A 20444-nucleotide genomic window follows, 5' to 3' on the forward strand; every position below is an offset into this window, starting at 1 on the left:
AACATGTCATCAAAGATTAGATAAGGGCAGAGTGTAAAACACAAAACAATTCCTAAACTACAGAAGAACCAGAAGAACCAGAATTCTAAGTTATAGATGCTCATCAAAACAAATTAGGAGAGCAATACTAAATGCCCTATTATTTTCTTCCTCCCACGAAGAGGAAAGACTGACCTTGTTTTATAGTTATCGACATCTTGCACCCATTAAAATGACTCCACAACTTTTCCACAGTAAAGCTTAGCTATTTACATTTCTTAATGATTTGAGTTGCTCGTGCTTCTCCCTTTCATCACGACTAAAGAATGCAGCTGGAGCTTTCTGTTTATTCTGTAACTGCAGTGAGCCTTAAATCTTGGGGCTCTTCGGAGGTTTCATACTGTCAGCACGATCAAATAGCCAGAGAGTATGGGAAGTGTAGTCCAAAATCTCTAGAGATCAAGTTGCCTTTCCATGCCATGATAGTACGTGTCAACAGTTCATATACTTAAGGACATCAGAAGGAAAATCTGTTTATGTAGAGCAGCGTTTCCCAACCTTAGGAACTTGAAGATGCGTGGACTTCAACTCCCAGAATTCCCCAGCCAGCTATGCTGGCTGGGGAATTCTGGGAGTTGAAGTCCACGCATCTTCAAGTTCCTAAGGTTGGAAAACGCTGATGTAGAGGAAGCATCCAGCCTACTAAATTAAGCCAATGCAAATATACTTACAGGTAAAAAGGTAAAGGTAAAGGTTCCCCCGCACATGCGTGCTAGTCGTTTCCAACTCTAGGGGCCGGTGCTCATCTCCGTTTCAAAGCCGAAGAGCCAGCGCTTGTCCGAGGACGTCTCCGTGGTCATGTGGCCGGCATGACTAGACGCCAAGGGCGCACGGAACGGTGGAGGGTGTGTGAGGGACCAGTGAGGCGCAAGTACAAGTACAGCTTGTGATGGCTGCTTCCAGGCCGAGGAGGGTACACAAGGAACTGGCATGCCTCAGTGAGGTTTGTGATAGCTGCTGCAAAGTGGGTAACTTCAGAGCAACTTGTGACCTTCCCTGCCAGCTTTCCCATTTATTTTGCTTGTGGGAAGTTGGCAGAGAAGGTTACAGACAGCGATCGTGTGATCACGGGACACTGCAGCTGTCATAAGTGCAAGCCGGTTGCCAAGTGTCCAGATTGGGATCACAAGACCATGGAGGTGCTGAAATGGCCAGAACTTTGAGGACCAGATGTTCAGTGCTGTGCTAAGCAGTTGCTGAATGAGTGGTTATTAACCGAGGACTGCCTGTAGCTCCAAAGCTATTGATGCAGAGCTGCAGACACAATTGTGCCAATTTTTTAAGGCAATTACTTAGATTTGATACCAACATCTGCATGCTGTGCCCATTGCAAAAAAGAAGGACTGCATCTTTTCCATGGTTCATATTCACCGGGTCTCAACTTACCTCCAAGATACGGATTTTCTGGGGTTCATTGACCTTGCCAGCGAGACAGCAGTGCGACAATGCATTATGGATGATGTATTTATTGGACTTGGCACTGGGCTCCTTGTACAGCTTGGGGCCTGCAGAAATACAATGAGGATAGCATAGAAAGTAGGTTATATTTCTCCCCGTCTGAAAGAAAGCAGACCAAAATAGAGGCATTCATAAACACTTCGCAGTGAAAGAAGATGGAACTGGAATGGTCTTACACATAGCCAAGGCCACTTCAATAAGGGGCACTTAGAAATGTGGGGTCTAGCCAATCACCCTCTACCACGCCAGGAGAGCAAAGCTATGATCTGTGGAATAACAATAAGGTTTACCAGTATATTCTGGAATGGAAGCTGGTGAGGAGGCAGTCGATGCATTTTCCCAGTCACGTTCCCGGTTCTGATTTGGCAGCAACCGACTGGGAGACATTGGCCCAGAAGGTGATGCAGCTCTGGGGAACAGATAAATAATTTAATCTTGGATTTAAAAGAACTGCAATCATTTCTACACAAATGCATTTTCTTGGATATGGATCCAGATCTAAACCTTCCTCACCCACCTGCCAGCGATATAGAGAAGCAATGCCTACTCACCGCGAAGCTCTCTTGGTGAAGAGGGAGTTGCCCGGATCATTGGCCACCGTCGAAAGAGACAGAGTTGACTGAGAGTATACTTTGCTGAGTTTGGAGCCTAAGAAAAATGGATACCAATAGGAGCTGGCATAGTAGCCTTTCATTTATAATGCTAAGAAAGAAGCTCATTCATTTATTTTGAGAGTTCGGCAGACCTTGATTTTTGTTACTAGGAAAAAAAAATCAATGAAGCAACTTCCAAAGATACTAAATCAAAATTAACCATCACATCCAATTAAGCAACTAAAGAATAAAATGAATGCTTTAAAGGAGAAATACCCTCCATTGTCAGCAGAGCTCAACTGACTCCTTTGTAACGTCTTTTTTAAAAAAATCATTTGTGTGTTGCGATGATGGCAGACCTACGTATAAATCCAGTGGTGGGATTCAAATATGTGAACAACCCGTTCTCTGTGTGGATGCCGCTTCTGGAAGTCCATTCTGGGCCTGGGCAACAAAAAGTTAGCTACCAGTTCTGCCGAAGTGGTGCGAACTGGCTGAATCCCACCACTGTACAAATCTCATCTTAATGGATGACACAATATCACCTATCAGAAAATCCCACAAGCACTCTGATAAGTCACCAAGAATTTTAAAATGATAACCAGCACTGCATTTAGAAACAAAGATACTACTGTAGCTGATACCATAAAGGCAAGACCTGATTCTAGAACAGAGAATGGAGCTAAGTATTATCAAACTGATAAAAACCCACTTTCCTTTCCCAAACTATTTTTCCAGAGTGTTGATGCAAATGTTGAAAATTGTCTGACAATCTATGTTTAGAAATTATATTAATCCCCACCACTCGATAAGACTACCAGCTATCTATGCCGCAGTTAAAGAAAGCCCAGAATGTACCCAATAAGATCAGGTATCAATAAAAAGTAATGAAATACAGAACTGTACTTATTCTAAGGATTTTGGCCTGAACCTTAACCAGCAATAATCGTCTGGAAATCCCTAAAGCCACACAAGAGATTAACCTAGCCAGCTTGGGCAAAGGGAGAACCAACTAAGACTTCCTCCACCTTTAATAATTCATAATCATCCTGGGGACTAAAGGATAGGCATACAAGTAGACGATAACATCATGATAGAGCAACATAATCACAGCGTTTGAAATCCCTTCCTCACAGTCCAGAGCAGGTGTCCCCAACTCCCAGTCTGTGGACCAGTACTGGGCCGCGGCATGCCAGCAACCGGGCTGCACAAACAAGCCAAACCCCACCTGTGGGATGCAGGCAGCACACAAAACCAGGCCCCTTCCGGTCCGTGGAAAAGCCTCTCTCCATGTAACCGGTCCCTGGTGCCCAAAAAGTTGGGGGCCTCTGGTCCAGAGGACTCTTCAGTCTCAATTCTCTGGAAAAACCATGGCCTCCTACAGACTTTTTCCTGTCTTGCTTGAACTGGACTATTTTCCCTTTCCTCCCTCCCTCCTGTCATAACTCTTACCCAGGAGTCCTTTGACAGGGCTGCGGGCAAGGGCAGAATCATCGCAGAAGACAGTTTTGGGCCGTCCCTTCTTCAGGGCACGAACGGTTGTGGGCTTCTGACGCAGCACTTTATCTAGATCTTCCATCAATTTGAGTTGATGACGCCTCAGGTACTCTTGGCGGGTGAAGTCGCCACGCCTTGGCCCAACTTCTTCCTCTACTCGGGCCCGCTCATCAGTCTGAGGTCTGGGGGGAAAAAAAGGAATCAGAATTCCATAGGGGATATTGATCAAATGGAAATCCATCTAATTGTCCAATTGCATGATTCTCTCCCACCCTGCAGTAATTGGCCAGGTAGAAGATAGGTGTAAATTGGCACCTTTGGCTTGGTTCTAATAGTCACATGCATATGACAGGTGATGCCTCCTTACATCAAAGCAGCTCCCATGCCACTAGGCCAAGTGGCGAATATAGGCCTAACAATATGATAGCTCATCCCATCTTACCTGGCTTCCTCTTTCTTCTGTTCCTTCTCTGCCTCCTGCCACTGTTTTCGGCGCCGCGCCTCTTCACTGCGCCGCTGCTGTCTCTCTAAAAAACTGGCACGCTTCTGTGCCATTTCCTCTTCAGCTTTATCCTCATCCTGTATGAAAAAACATGTCAGCTGAGTAACCGTAATGCTGTGGTGGCAAACCTAGGCACGCGTGCCACCAGTGGCACGCAGAGCCCTCTATGTGGGCATGCGCGCCGTCGCCCCAGTCCTAGGTCTTCAGCTGGGTTTTGTAAAACCTTTTCACTTTAGGCCTCCACCACCGTGTGCAAAAAAAAAAAGTTCAATCAATTTCAACTTCTCACGGGGGAAAAAAGATCTCACAAAGTTGAAATCAATTGATTGAACTTTTTAGTCCCACCCAGTCTGCCGTTATTTTTTTATTTTTTTATTTATTTTAATTCCATTTATATCCCACCCTTCTCCGAAGACTCAGGGCGGCCACCACAGCCACACCCACCCAATGGGCCACACCCGCCCAGCACCCGATGATACATAAGTGGGTTTTGGGTTGCAGTTTGGGCACTCGGTCACTAAAAGGTTAGGGTTAGGGTTAGGTTCACCATCACTGTCCTAATGCATCAGCATCAGTTTTGGCTTCAGATTAGAGATTCTGACAATCATTTCCCACTCATCTTGGAGGGCTTGCACGCTTCTATTCAGGCTACTCGTGCCCGTTTCTGTCTGTAGCAGACTTCAACCAAATCATATTTTAAACCGATGAGACCAAGTGCTACAGTGCGGTTATGCCAGGGGCCGCAGGCTTACTATCAAGTTTTGAAAGGGGTCGTGCAAATAGAAGTCATTAAAACAGGTTTTAGTTGCAACGAAGGTTAGTGCACACATGGCCTGCACTTCAGGATCTTCACTCTCCAGCATTCATAACACGAGGTGTGCAAGTAGTTTCAATTCTAGAGGCCACAGAAAAGCGCAGTGATTGCTAGAGAAGTTGCTGCTGCTGTGATTTAGGCAAGATAGAAAAAAATTCTCTGAAAATATTTTTCTTATGCCTTATGTTTCTCAAACAGGAGTTGCTTGCACGTATTCACACACACAGTTTAAATCCTTTGCTGACAATCCCCATCTGCAAGTTCCTAAAAAGCTTGCGGCACTTTGGGACACACTTCCTGCTTGACAGAATCTGATATTCCTCCTGCTTCTATTATGTTTTACCCAACTAGCATTGAAAAGAAATGTTTCCTGGTCTACAGATCATCCAAAGCCCAAGCCAACCTCCTTCCCTTCCCCCAGAAGGTCTTTAAGAGAGCAGAAAGCTCTGTCAGGTAGTTAAGAATATTGTTAGTAGCCAAGAATTAAATCCTCACCTTAAAAAAGAAGCCCAGACCTGTACGGGGTTCAGAATCCAAAGTCTCAGCAATTGATTCTTCCAGGGAGTCATCCCCATCCATGTCTTCATCATCCTCTCCTTTTAAGCTAGACAGAGGGATTTCAATCAGGCTACTATGTCGATCACTGGGTGAGGAGACATCACTGGTGCCATCGCCTGAAACACGAGCATTGCCTCCTTGTGGAGGAACAGAGGCCACCGGCCGCAGATTATTCTGGGCTTCCACCTCTGGCACAGGCAGCTTCTCCTCCTCCTCAGCAAAATGGAGGGAGGAACGGGTCTGCATAGGAACCTGGCTCGGGGAGAATTTGCGGAGGTGTGGAAGGTTGTCCACGTTGTTAGGCGGTGTCAGGACTCGTGTGAGGGGCGGCAACTTTAGCTCAACTGGCCGGGTGTGCTTGGGACTCTTGGGAGGCACAGGGGCTGGGGACTTCTTGGGTGTGGGCTGGGGTGAGCGAGATTTGCGGGAAGGGGAAGGAGAAGGGGAGGACAGTTCCAGTGAAGAGCGAGGAGGAGCTCCCTCACGGCCAGTCCTCGGGGCTGGGATCACCCAGGCCTGTGCGCTAGGCTTCTTCTCCTGCATGAGGCGTTGCTGTTGCTCACTCAGGCGCTGCATGTCCATCTGCAGTGAGCTCAAAGCCGTGTTCAGTTTGGCCACTGCCCGGTTGTAATCACCCAGGTTCTCATCAACCGCTCCGCCTTTGGTGATATCAGGAGAGAAAGTAACCTGTTTACTATCCAGACGGGTACGTGGGCTTCCAGCTTCTTCCTCGGCCTCTAGCTGAGCAAGCCGCTCCTCCAGGGCAAGTCGGCTGTCCTCAGACTGAGAATCAGGAACCTTCTGTAGTTGTAGGAAGGCACTCTTGCCCAAGCGCTGACGGTGCCGGGTAAATATAGCCTCTATGCGTTTCTTCTGAGCCTCAATGGCCCGGCGCTTCTCCTCCAACCGGGCACTCAACTGGCTCATTTCTGAGCTAAGGGCAGGGCTTTGGGCAGGGCTTTCTTCTGATGGCACCTGACCAGCCTCTGAGCCTTCAGAGCTGATCCCGCTGGACTTGCTATCGGTAGCTGCCAGTTTCTTCTTGCGTTCTGCAAAGCTGGTCATGCGCACACCAGAGGCGGAGGAGGCAGTGCTCTCTGGCTGTGAACTCAGGGAACTCACACACGAGGTGGAATCGTCTGGGCCTCCTGCAAGCCGCAGGGGCTCCTCAGCATCAGAGTCCAGACTACCTTCTTGCGCGGGTTCAGCACCATTGGGGGGCCCGTTATGGCAGCGGTAAACTGTGGGCAGGGGAGTCTTTTCCAACGTAGAAGTTTTAGGAGGCTCTGGTGAGTGCAAATAAAAACCATCTGGGGCTCCCTCGGGGACCAGGCGTTCACTGCTGTGGATGATCTGCAGTGCTTCCTCAATGGTGGGCAAGTCAGTGTAGCCATCATTTAGGCCATTCTCTAGAGTCGGTCCTTCTTGATTTTTGTGTCCAGCCCCATGGAGTGACGGCATTACTAATCCGTTGGGGGCTTCAGCAGCCTCAGTAGGCCAGGGATGGGTGGAGCGAGGCAAGGAGGAATAGAGGGTCGGTGCCAGGCTGTCAGAACTGACAGAACGAAGGATGCCCACGGGGTTCCCCATCACAATATCCACATCACTGTCCAGGCCAAAAGGGATGCTGAACGAGACTGCCTGTGACAAGGGATGGCTGAAAAAGAGAGGGAAAGGGACAGAATATTAATTGGCTGAGAAAACCCAACTTCATCTTCTACCCCAGCATCGTCTAGCTTCTTTTTCACAATTCTATATCCAAACCTACAGCTACAACATCCTACAAGACTCTAACCTAAACATCTACTTATTCTTCACACTTCCTGGGAATTCCAGTTTAGATTTTTAAAGTTCCTGGACTTAAGGAGAAGCACTTGGAAGTCTTGGAAGTGATTTTTAATGAGCTTAAAAAGCCACAGAAATGAGGTGGTGGTGGTCAGGTGCTCTGGTATCAGAGGCAGGTAGAAATTTCAATGTCCTACCCAATGTTTTGTTTATTATCTTAACTAGAAAGCAGAACAAGTTATGCAGAATATTTTGTTTAGCTTTCGTTGAGCAGTGGAAGGCAGATATTTTTCACGTTTAATTATTTGGCATCTTGCTTTGCATTATTTTTAATTAACTGAACTGTTTAACTGTTGATGAAAGTTTAAAGAGATACAAACCAATCCCAAGTACAACTTTGAAAATGGGAAAACAGGAAAACCATTTTTTTAATAATTAAACTGGGATACAATTATAAAATACTGATTTTTTTAAAAAAATCATTTACATTATTTCCACCTTAATAAAAGACAAAAGTAATTTTTGTTTCTTAAAAAACGACAAAGGCAATTATTGTTACAATTGGAACAATTAGAACCACATTAATTAGATTGCCTTTGTTCAAACTCATGTCTAACCATTTTGGAGTTTGATGTCCCTAATTCTTTGCCAGCATGGTCTGTGCCACCTCTACTCTTTCAGTGGCCTAACCAAGAATTATTATTATTTAGTTTTCTGAACATGTTCAGTATTTACCACAAAGTTTCTCAACCTTAGCGGATTGCTGGCTGGAAAATTCTGGGAGTTGAAGTCCACACATCTTAATGTTGTTGAGGTTGAATCAACACAATTATCATGTGAACAATACTTCTGGTTTCTGCTCCATCTCAGACAAAATGTACTGCTGCACCTTCCCTGAAGTTCCCTGCACTTCCAGATGGATCGGAATAATCACAGAGATGCTAGCTGGGAATTTTGGGTCAGAAGGCCAATATGTTCAAAATTACAATTTGCAGAAAATTCTATTGGCGATTGAGCCAAATTAATCTTAACCTATTACCATCTGTTAAAATACTATTTAAAAATGTAAACAGATACCCCACTAACTGCCAATTATTCAATTATGCCTTTTGGCTCCAATTTTACTTAAGGCAAATTAATGTCCTTGGTATTACTCCTACTTAGTATGCAGAAGGTAGACCATCGGGGAAGGCCAAGACTTTAGGCTAGACTACAAAATGGAAAAACCACTTCCATATGTTGCTAAGAAAACCACATTATTGTGTCCATTTTAGTAATTTAGCCTTTTAGTTCCTTTCTATTATTCCAGCTTATTTCATCTTAGTTTCTGAGTAATTTCCTTACTGTTCTTATTCTTTCCCTCCTTGCCTCACCTAACTTTTGCCACTCCATTATACAAAGTTCTGGTTGCTAAAATCCCAAGGGCTTTCGTAACAGCAGTTCTCCATTCTTCCGAAAAAGGTTCCTGGTAGCTCTTCCTAGTTTTTCAGGAGTGTCAGCAAATGATCCACGGTTCCTCCTCCCCCACCCCTCTCACCTGAGCTGCTTCTTGCTCCATGATTTGCCAAAGCCTTCTACTTGGGACATGGATGTGGAATGATGCAGAGAACCTACGTGCATAAAGACAGAAAGTCACAACAAAGCACAAACCCAAAATGATCACACAGTGGTTTCCTCAAGTAGCAGGATTCAAGGCCTGCTTTAAAACAGAATGGCAAGCACCTCAGGAGGGTTATTACTGGGACGGCAGTTATTTCCACATTAGATCAGGAGAAACCAGCAACATGGAGAAACAGCAACAATATTCCACTTTAGCAGAAGTATCTTTCACAATTATGCTAAGACTGGCCAATCTTTGATCATTTTAATCTACCTTATTATTTTTTGAGGTTAGAATTTCATTAAAATCCAAGGCTGTCGATTTGCATACAGTACAATCTTAAGCGTGTAGGTTTAGAAGTGTCACTGGACTCAGTGAGAAAGTGTGCAAGGGAGTAAGCCACAATTGCTTTACATAACTGAACACGTCTGGTGGAGTACATCCTTATCACACAACTAAACCAACAAAATTAAATGTGCCTCTATTTTCCCTGACGTGTGTAGTCACAGCCCAGAAAAACTGGAGGGGTACCCAGCACTGAGCATTCAAAACCACCCTGAAATGCTGGAAGCCAAGTTCAAGATAACCGTTTAGATTTCCAAAAGCCACATAGGAGTGGCTTCCAACAAAACTTTTATTTTTCTATATCTATGTGAAAGTTACTTGGTAGCGCAAGATGGAGCCGGATCTTACCTAAGGAGCCACAGAGCGGTGACTGTGACTGTCCTCCAGGCAGCAGTGGGTGGCGCAAACTGAACACAGGGGAGCTACTACAAAACAAGAGCAAAAAGCAAAGATTGGATCAAAACAGGGATAATGTTTCGGGTTGTTGCACACAAGAAAGACAGTACTACAGCCTGAATATTATAGGACTAATAACCAGGATTTGCATCCATAAACAACAAATCTCCCTAAAATAGTTCTGTCCCCTAGGATGGGAGAAGGTAAGAAAGCAGGAGGGATGAAAAAAACTCGGAAAGAAATTATACAATCATAAAATTGCTACAAACAGACGCATAAAAAAAAAATACAAATATGATATATGTCTATATAAGGTGAAGAGTCAATCAGTTCATTCATTTGGTAGATAAAATGAATGTATATTTATTGACTTGTGGAAACAAGTTATTCTAATTTGCTGCCTACGGGCATTCCCATAACTTGCAAATGAGAGGAGAGCTGTGCCAGAGATCTAAATAAGATCAAAGGTTTTCTCTGTCCCTCCAAAAAAAAATATTTAACAGCCTGAAGCAATTTGGGAACTGCATTGTTGGCCAAGAATCTTTCCTCTAAACATGCAACTCAATCCAGGTATATCAAGAAGGCTCTCCTGATCAAGAGTTAGATCTTGTGAGAACAAGTAGCACTCTGCTCTTACTTCAGAACAGCCCAGACTCAAGTTTTTTCCCCTGAAGCAAAAGCAGGTTCTACAGCTTGAAACATGAGGAGGCTTCCAAGACACCGTAACACACACAGTGAGTTCTCCCCACCCTAATAGCAGGAATAACTCCTTCCAGATCCAAGTTTACTTCAAGAGACTTCTAGCATCTAAAAAGGCCTGTGGGCAAGCATTGAACTATCAGCAGGAAAGTCAAGTTTGGGAACCCTGGATTAGTGCTGTGTCTGAAGTGAAAAAATCAGGCTCTGAAATAGACACAACCCAAAAGGTACTTGGGACATATTACAAAAGGAGAATCATCAGGGACCAGTAGTGCATGGAGTCCTTGGCCCAGTACTAAAATAAAGAAAAATTAAAGGCCAAAATCTGGCAAGATTTGGAAGTCTAATCACATTTTAGCCATTTTAAGTCCTTTTAATGTAAAGCCTGTTATATTTAACTTTAGGAAGTCACAAGCACCATTTGCAACATGCAATACATGTTCCATGGTTCCCAGAGACCAACTTAGCATTTGGATTAGAGTGGTGATAGAGCAAAAACTCCCTCCACTGCACTGGGTAAGTGGGTGGGGGGGAAGGTCTGGGGGCAGACCAAGTATGTACACACTTTGCCTGCTCTCTACCTTTCCATGTAATGTCACACATAAAATGGCCGAATCAACCCTCACTAAGGTAAGGCAGTTTTTTTTATATAATCAGAACCCTTGGCAGGGGATGACAAGGAAGAACTGTCGTTTTGTTAAGTTCCTTTAATCATTAGACATACAACTACTTTGCAGGAAAGGATCTTTTCATGAGATACAATCCATTATCTGTCTTTAGAAATCCTCAGTGTTGCTTCCTGATACACAGAATCCTAGCCACCCCCGCTCAGCTCAAGGGAGACAGGACACACATACCACAGGGGTAATTCTGGTGGAAATATCAAGAACTCACTCACCTTGTCTTCCCACTATTTGGTGCTGAAGCATCGTTCAGGCCAGGGGAATCTGAAAGAGATCAGCAGCTTTACTACAAAAGCAGGGAAGGGGGGAAAAACAGAGATTTCAAACTGGCAATTATGCTGGTGGAAGGTCAGAAGAGGGAGGAACTATCAGCCACCTGTACCCAGATGCAGGAAAGAAGTCTGCTCTGATCTCAGCTCAGAAAGGAGACCATTGTTCCAGAATGGAGCCGTGCCAGATCACCTCAGACTTTGCTGTGGCTCCACAGCTTCGCTAGCTGGGATGTGGATTTGGCATAAAGAGCAACAGTGATAGTCCCCTATCAAATGCCAAAGTATAGCTGTGTGGGTGTGCATGTATACCCTGTACACGGGTTGGCTATATTCTTTTTTGTAAAAGAAAAAGGTGCCGGAACTCACGCATGTCATACAGCCCGCCTTGCCTACCCTACAAGGTTCCATCCAAAAAAGGTGCCGGAACTCCGGTCTGAGCGTTCTATGAGAAAAAAAGCCCTGGCTATATACCAGATTGCTCCCGTTTGACCAGTTAGACAGGGATTAGCCATGTGGTATACCAAATAAATGAGAAAAATCCTATGTTCATGAGAAAAGAAGACAGAAGTGTTTGTAATGTACAAACTCCAACTCTCTTGCCACTAAGTTCTAAAAAATTGGAAGAACCTGGATGTTAACAAGGATTCAGTAATCAATGCAAACTTCTGAGGGGAAAAAAATACCTAGAATAATCTACAATGGATACAAATTATACGAAGGAAAATACTAATTCTTTTAGTTAATAAATTATATGAAATTGATCTGGGATGTCTGGGATACTTAAGCTGCGCTTTGGCCTTCCTGTTAGAAAACAGCCTAACAGACTGTTTTCAGGTTTAGAAAATATGCAATCTGTGATCGACTCCCCTAAAATGTGAGGGCCTGAATATTTTGTTGTTTTTTTAAAGGAGCAGCATTAGTTGCAGAGCTGCAAGAAATGTGAAAATATACAATTGAAAATTAAGATGGTTACAGCAAAGATGTCTGCACATGCTCCTTTATTGCCCAATGGCCTTTACCTTTTTTTTCTTCAATATCCACTTCCTCATATTCAGAGGCACATTAACCTAATATGCCCATCTAGTATCTCATTTTGCATAACCTGCCCTGCCTAATAGCAGCTTCTACATTACAAGACAGCAACGGCCTGACAGTTGTGAAGATATTTTGTTATAAGGCCCAGGAATGGTGGCGAATGGACATGCTATCTTCTTACCTTGAACTCTTGGCAGTTCCTTTGGACACACAAAATCTGGCTTTACTACCTCAAAGCACAGAAACAATTCAGCCAGGAATACGCCGACATTGACCTGAGGAAGCAAAGCAGGGAGTGAGCCAAGGGTCCTGGAGAGGGTGGGGGGAAACATGTCTCTCCCTTGGTTTGAATTTGAGCAGGAGGGAAGCACCGGGGTCTCTGCCCTATACCGTCCCAGCAATTCTCAGAATACAACAAGCAAACAGGATAACAATTCCATCTTCGCAGCCAAATCTCTTTTTCCTTCCAGCATCACTCCAACCTCTATCTTAAAAGGGCCTCATTGTTTCTGCACAGTCAGCTTTTAATTAATGTGGCTTGAGACATCAGCCAAGACTTATTAGGGCAAGACAGGCTGAGTGCTGGTGCAAAACAATAATCCCTATTTACTCCACAGGAGGAACTTTTCTGGATGTGGGACTAGACTTCCCCATCGTGCCAGGGCAGCCATTTACTCCAGGGAGCTCCTCTTCCTTCAGTTAGACAGGCTCCTTCCCGCACCTCTCTGCCTCTCAAGTAGCAGAGCCTGCCGTTCTCCAGCCAGTCCCAGGACTCACCCTTAGCAGTGGGGGCATGTAGAGCAGGTCCTCCAACGAGAGGAAACAGGAACCACCCAAATAATCTGAAGAAAAGCCCTGGATAAGCTGGAGGTTATACAAGCTGTCTGCCACCGACATCGTCTCCTTCAGGCACACATCTACCAGAAAGCACACAAGGAGGTAAGTGGCAAAAGGAACGGAGGGCCGTTCGCCGTGACTCTGGACGGCTGCCCCATCCTCCCACTCGGTCCCAGAGCACAGGCTCACCTTCAAGGCGTATGAGCTGCGGGCAGTAGTAGTGGATTGTGGCAGCAATGGCCCCTCCACTGGCCAGGTCCTTTACTCCCGTGATGGCCGGGAAACACGGTGTCTGTTTGGGCAGTGCTTTATCCTTGCGATAGCGGATCTGAGCCGGACAAAACCCAAAAAATGCAAGGAGAATTCAAAGTCCTGATTGTGGGGTTTGGCCCCCATGTGCCAGAGAAGCTGGAACGAGGCCCTCCCGTCTCCATGCCCAATGTTCGAAGCTCCTCCGGTCCCATGCAGCAGCCCTCACAAACACCACCAGGGAGAGCTCCCCAGCGGGCAAAGGACCCGCTGAGATCCAGCCGGTTCCCTCCAAGACAGTGCTCCCCTCCTCTGGATGCCAAGAGCAAACTGCATGCAGGGAAGGAGACAGGATATCAAAGCAGGGAGGGACGGGTGAGCAAGAACTTTGCAGGAGCCCCTCGAAAGGCAACAGAGGCGGAAAGCAGGAAGGAGGACGAAGCCATAATTGGGGGGGGGGGAGGTCATTTCAGGAACACTTCTGAATGATCCTGAAGAGCAAGAATCCTTTCCCTGCTATTTAGTCCAAGGGAGGCCAGATCCCAGGCTTTGTCCCGCAGGCTAGATCAGCCTTTTGCAAGCAGATGCCCTATATCTGCAGGACACTAAAACACTAAAAATTCCAAGGCAGCAAGGCTAACCATCAGAGTGACTCTAGGCTGGGACAGGGTGAGCCTGTAGCCCCACGGAAGTCCAACTGGAAGGATTGGCTTTGGAGAGAATGGAAAGGTGGAAGATCCAGTTGTCAGTTCCTCCACCACCACCACCCGTTTAAAAAAATTATAAACTATCCTTTACCACTCTGTATATGCTTGTCCTCAACCCCAGGACACAGCACACAAGACAAAAAGGCAGCACTCCCAGCAGAGACACACACAGAGCAGGGCAGGCCACACATCAAGAGTGCACATGGCAAGGAGGGGAAGGAGGGAGGGAGGGAGGGACACAGACAGGCAGACACAGATACTGAGCAGGCCAGCAAAGAGGAGGAGAAATAAAAGGGAGCAAATGGGACACCTCCATTCCTGCTGAAATGAGCTGGAGGGAGGATCAATAGGAACTGCTGGGTGGCATCTATGAATTGGCCAGACTCGGCAAGCTTTGGAGAACAACCTCCTGCTCTCCATAACCTGCAGAATCAAGGAATTCAGAATTCAGAGACAAAATCCCTCTTCTAACCTGTTTTCTAGATATCTCCTCCAGGGAAAAAGATGGGGAGAAACTAGAGACATCTCATCTGGCCACCAAGGACAAAAGGGGTCATAGTACAGGGGTGGGGTGGGAGCTAGAGTACGCAACGATTAAACTGATACACCTGTAGGTGGTCTTCCTAAAATTTGACTGTACTTATAATTCTGGAGAGAATACAGAAGTAGTCTTAAGTAATAAGGCATCTCACTGAACAATGAAAATGCACCCCCAAAATTCCCAACTCGCATTCATTGCATTTTCATCCTAAAGAGATGCGAGATCGTTACAGTCCTCACTTCCAACAAGGACATAAGGCCAAAGAGCCACGGAGAGATGGATGGTCTCAAGTGCCATGTGCATCTGCACCCGACAAAGGAAGCTGTTAGATAAAAACAGCTGGAAAAAAGAGTAGGAGGGTGCAGGGGACAGCTCGCCTCTTGAGAAACCCAAGCAGGTTGGGGCGACATGGGGGAAAAGGGCAGACCCATTGCAGCAGGAACAGCCAGAAGTTCAAGAACAGCAACCCAAGTGGATAGCAAAGGGGGGGAGGTGGGCGGGCAGGTGAGCACGCCGATGGATACATTACCACAGGAGGCTTATTCCCCGACTCCTTCAAACAAAAAGCGATGGCATGCTGGATGCAATAGCAAAGAAAAGAGAGAGCCTGGTCAATGCACCCACCAGGAGGGAAAAAGAAGGGTTGCTGCCTTGCAAGGCTGGGGGAGGGAGTCCCGGATGTGGGGAGGGGCCACCAGTACTTAACTTAGGCCTGAACTAGAGGAATGCTTCCCAGCATGCACTGAAATCTTGAGAACCCCTCTGCCCTCTGGATCACCCCATCTCCTAAATACCAACACACTGGATCTCAACAGACCTGGAGAGACGATCCTTTACACCAGGGGTGTCAAACTGCCGGTCCGCAGGCCGGATGCGTCATGCCGAAACCGCCCCCACCCCAGCTCCGGCAATGGGGAAAAAGTCACGATACGTTGCAACCCGTCACGTGACGTTGCGAGTTTGACACCCCTGCTTTACACCGTTGTTTTTCAAACTTAGCCACTTTAAGATGTGTGGACTTTGACCCCCGGAACTGCTGGCTGGGGAATTCTGGGAATTGAAATCCGCACATCTTAAAAGATTTCAAGTTTGAAAAAGACTGCTCTAAGACTTTACTTAGCTGCACCAAGTACAGCAGGACAGCAAGCAAAGGGAGGAGGGGGCAGAAGGCAACACAAAGGGGAAAAGGGATAACGACATGCCAGGTAACTAGCATGCGGTTCCTACTGGCAGCTCCAAGCATGAACTGCCCTGCTCTGGCTGTCTCTTAACCCCTCCCTATAAATAACGAGTGGGCTTTCTGTTGATTTCTGAAAACAGTGCATTAGACTCCCCACCCAAATGCCTCTAATCCCAAGAAGGCTGTGTAATCAAGGCAGACAATGAAGACACATACGAATCCACCTATATTTGCAATGAACAACCTGTTCCTCCGATGCCCCCAGAGGAGGACGCAGGGAGCTAAGAGAGACCAAAGCAGGTACAGATTGTGAGTGGAAGGAGGAGGGTTAGAGAACAAAGGATGCTGGGATATACCAGCATCCCAGCTAGCTGGAGTCTCCTATGGGAACCTTCTGAGTCTCTGCCACAGGCATTCCCTCTGCCCCCATCTAATCTCAGTTTAGGAGATTGGTTGCCTGTTGAAACAGACCAACCAAGTCACCCAAAATCTTCTCCAAGGGAAGCTCTATCTAGGCGCTACGCAGGGACCTCTGTCCCAAGGTCCTAAACCCCCAGCATCCTTTGCTCTGGGTCCCCCTGGCATGCAGCACAGGAGCCAAGGCAGCAGGGAGATAATAAATAAAGCCACCCACTTACAGGAACCAGTTTCCAGTACCACCTGGTGGGACACTGAAGCAGAGGAAGGAGAGAGGCCAGAGGGAGAAGAGGAGAGAGATGCAGAAAAAGACAGCTCGGTCACATACCACACCTCGACTGTATTCAGCACAGGCAACCAAAGAGGCCGTTGAGCTGGGACAGGGGCACTGAGGCCACCAGGAATGGAAACAGGATGGCCCCTCATCTACTCCCCATTGCTCAATAGGTCAGCCCAGCAGAGCCAGCCAGCCCCACTGAACAGCTTGGGGGGGGGGAAATAAATGGTCAGCATTGGCTGGCAGTCAAGCGGGCCACCCACAGGGCAAGACAGGAAGTTAGCCCAATCAGAGTAGCCTTGGCTTTACAAGTGAAAGAGAGGCCTTCTCCCAAGAGGAGGGAGGGTGGAAGGAAGCAAACTCTTATCCTCCAAGGCAATGGTGAGGGAAAGGGGCAGCTTGTAAACATAACAAAGCCAGTGTGGGGAAAGCTCTTTCAATGAATGCAGCAGCACCCTTAATTGCTGCCACCCCCAAATTAAACCGGTCTGAACTCTGAACGCCACTCTCACATGCCCCCTTCCCCTGCTCCTCTCAGGAGGATAGCCATAGGAGGAAAGCACCCACACCTTGGGACCACTACAGGAAGCTGGGGTCTGGCCATCGGTTCCGGGAGCTGAACGCTGAGAGGACTCCTGATCCGCGGTCTGTTGTATCTTGTGAATTATCTGCAGGGCGGCAACAAGAAATCATTTGCAAACATGCAAGACAAACATTGGGCCAGATGCGGTTTTCTTCCCTCTTCATCCCTTTATCTCCTTTTTCTGGTCCTAAACCATGGGCCCTTGTGAGTTTTGCACGCTTTATGACCTAAAGCGCAACGTCACGTGACGTCGCACAACGTATCGGAACTTTTTTGCCATTGCCAGCAATGGGGTGGGTGTGGTTTCCCGATGACGCGTCCGGCCCACAGGCCGGCAGTTTGACACCCCTGCTTTAGGTCATCCACATTTTTTCATCTTTCTCATGAGGACATATTCTAAGAATAATTTAGTACAATATTGCATTTTTTTCTCTACCCTTGAAATGAATTGCGGTCTTCTGCCACTATTCATTCCTCTGCTCTTAACCTTCACAAACTGAGCCTTCTTCAACTTCCAGGCTGGGATGAAGAAATGGGGGGCCGGGGAGGGAATAATTCTAATCTCACAAATCTAGATAGGATTAGGTGGGGAAGTTGATCTAAGTAACCCAACCACACTTAACCCAGCATTGTATTTCATATGTCATCAGTAGCATGTACTTGGGCTAAAGAGGCAGATTTCAAATTTGTTGTATTTGGCCTCTCTCACATGGATTGGTATGTGCAGAAAATGTGATATTCCCATGCATAAGCTCCTTGGATGGAGATAAAAGAGAGAAAATGTAAATGAATTAACATTTAATACCATATCTATCCAGCGTAGGAGTTTCTGGTCCCAAGAGATGGCTGCTGGCTCAATGCCCAATGCAACATTTAATGAACCGGTGGCTTCCAATGCAAATGCTGTCATCAGAGAGTCAATTAATGCCAGGTGTGCCCCCTACAAGTCAAGCAGGAAAAAAGAAAACTGGAATCAGAAAAGCTACGGTACTCATAAGGGCATCCCTACTCTGCAAATGGGAGTCACATACACATACATATCTGGCACTATCTTCCAGAGTATGAAATGACACAAGGACTAGTATCAACGATGGAGTAGACAGAAGCAAGCTTAATCTCTCATTATCACACTGTTCTTCCATATTTCAACTGAATGTAAATCTGGAGCAGGAATAGCCTTCAAAATGCTTCATTATTCAATAGGTTCCAAATTTTCAGAATGTAATTCAACAACACATTCGCCTCTTTGAACCTTATTTCTTTTTTCCAAATACCCTATTTATCACCATAAAAATATTAAACCAAAAGGTGTCAATGTACAGCAGATCCAAAAATAGATTCATTCTTCCAAAGTACTGCACCTTTCAATGATAAAAGGGTGAAACCTATTTATTTATTTATTTATTTATTTATTTATTTATTTATTTATTTATTTATTTATTTGGACTTATATGCCGCCCTATCTCCCGAAGGACTCAGGGCGGCTAACAACAATAACATACAATAATACAGAAGTTAAAATAAAAATTAAATTAATTTAAATTTCATCTCCACCCCGAACCAACCCAGTGATGCCCTTGATGTGATATCCCGTTAACCAGTATACACTTGAAAAATAATCTTATGTTGAATTATTCATTTTAAAATCATATGTTTTAAGCCAATCACCCAAAATTATCTGAATAGAATTTTCCAACCATAAATAAAAATTAACTGAGGTAAGGAACTTCAAAAATGCTTAGAAGTTTATTAGAACATCAAATATGACTAACATATCAGGCATAAATTGCAAAGGACCAAATCTTGGCAAAAGTATGGTGACAACACAGTTCTTTCTGTTTGATTTGAAGAAGTTAATTTCCACTTTAATCCCATCTCTACCTAAAGCTAGATTGGCCATTTTAAGATTTTAAATGCTGTTAAGAAAAACCTGGGTAAACCATTACATATGCCATCTGCCAGTCCTCCAGAATCTTCAGCACCAAATCTCTCAACACCGCTCAACAAAATATCAGATCCAAGAACTGCTGATCCAGAAATAACAACTCTTCAAAGCCTCAGTGAGAACTTTAGCCAAATAATCCAATTGCCAAAGGCATTCTACTAAGGGAAAACGTGAAAGACTGGTAATCATTGGTGGGATATTTTGCTGCTCACTGCAACTCTAAAGTAAACGAATACAACATTTCTCAAATATTATAGCTCCTATCATTAAAATATCCACTACAATATCTACACGATGTAAAGGACTAAACAAATTTGCTGCCAGTAAACCTAGAAGCATAGCATCAACAATTTTTTTCAAATGAGTATGAAGATTTGCATGAATTTTAAATTTGAATTGTACTGTAGAATTTAAAAAAAGACAAACATCAACTACAATTACATTTCTAAGTCACAGAGGTTCAGAAAGTGCAAATTAGGTAAGCTTAAATTAAAAATTGAACTGAGCTAATTTCTCAGCCACCCTTCAATGTTAACTTAAAAAGGAAAACTAGAGGCTCAATAAACTGCATTTACTTAAGGAGAGGCAGAGAACCTTTATCTACAGCAGTGCCTATATCTAGCACTACTGGAGTTTCTTCAGTTGCAACAGGGTAACAAGAACAAAATAGCAGGATCCTGGTTTACTCTATGTTCACACGGTAGATTAACTTAAGCTAACAACAGAATCAGACGACAAAGTTTTTCTTGCTCATACCAAATCTATTGCTTTTCCACCAAAAATGCTTTCTGCATATAGGGAAAGCCTAGGCTTCATTCTTCTCTGCAAATCTAATTTTCCAAGAAAACCTTTCTTAAAAAATAGGAATGCAGATAGTCTTAAAAGTGGGAAGCATATCATCATCATCATCATCATCATCATCTGTATCTTTAAACAGTTTTCTTCAAAGAGAAGGGTGAAGTCAATCTATATTTGTAGCTGGGTGGGTGACTTCATCCCATAACCTAAGTCCTAGGATGCAAACCAGGGATCAAATGAGTAAGGTCTCATAATAAGGGTGACTCTGAACAGATGCTTGCGTGTGTGTGTGTGTGTGTCTATATGATTCTGTCCTGAAAAAAGGAAATGGAAAATATGGTGTGTAAACCCTTGAATAATTTCTTTGGGGAGCGAGAAAATACAGTATCAAGAAAAGAGCCAGAATTGTTGGGAGAGATGAGAAAGAAAAGGCTGATGGGAAAAAGAGAACTGGGGTAACAAGGGTGGGAAGGACATCATAGGGCAGATGATGCATTTCTTATCTAGGGCATATAACAAAGCTTTAAATTTTACATATGTGAAACCAGATGAGTATTGTGTAAACATTTTCCCAAATCACATACATACAACTCCATTCACTGAGGATTGCAGATCTGCACAATGAAATCCAGTA

General features: G+C 45.0%; 1 protein-coding gene across 3 annotated transcripts in view; it reads right to left on the minus strand.

The window, feature by feature from the left end:
• The window catches only part of CAMSAP3 (calmodulin regulated spectrin associated protein family member 3), a 38527-nt gene that overhangs the window by 826 nt on the left and 17257 nt on the right, over positions 1-20444 (minus strand). For 2 of the 3 annotated variants that reach the window (XM_083357066.1, XM_083357068.1), the window contains exons 3-16: positions 17873-18007; positions 17054-17152; positions 13303-13441; positions 13054-13193; positions 12458-12551; positions 11185-11233; positions 9540-9616; positions 8784-8856; positions 5399-7118; positions 4030-4166; positions 3543-3769; positions 2049-2145; positions 1788-1906; positions 1426-1544 (exon numbers count right to left, since the gene is read on the minus strand). In XM_083357066.1, coding sequence (XP_083213192.1) covers positions 1426-1544; positions 1788-1906; positions 2049-2145; positions 3543-3769; positions 4030-4166; positions 5399-7118; positions 8784-8856; positions 9540-9616; positions 11185-11233; positions 12458-12551; positions 13054-13193; positions 13303-13441; positions 17054-17152; positions 17873-18007 — 3225 coding nt within the window. The remainder of the gene's footprint in view (positions 1-1425; positions 1545-1787; positions 1907-2048; positions 2146-3542; positions 3770-4029; positions 4167-5398; positions 7119-8783; positions 8857-9539; positions 9617-11184; positions 11234-12457; positions 12552-13053; positions 13194-13302; positions 13442-17053; positions 17153-17872; positions 18008-20444) is intronic. The other variant, XM_083357067.1, reaches the window with a different exon arrangement.

The sequence above is a fragment of the Vipera ursinii genome, assembly GCF_947247035.1.
Source record: "Vipera ursinii genome assembly, chromosome: 2".
In the NCBI taxonomy this organism is placed as follows: domain Eukaryota; kingdom Metazoa; phylum Chordata; class Lepidosauria; order Squamata; family Viperidae; genus Vipera; species Vipera ursinii.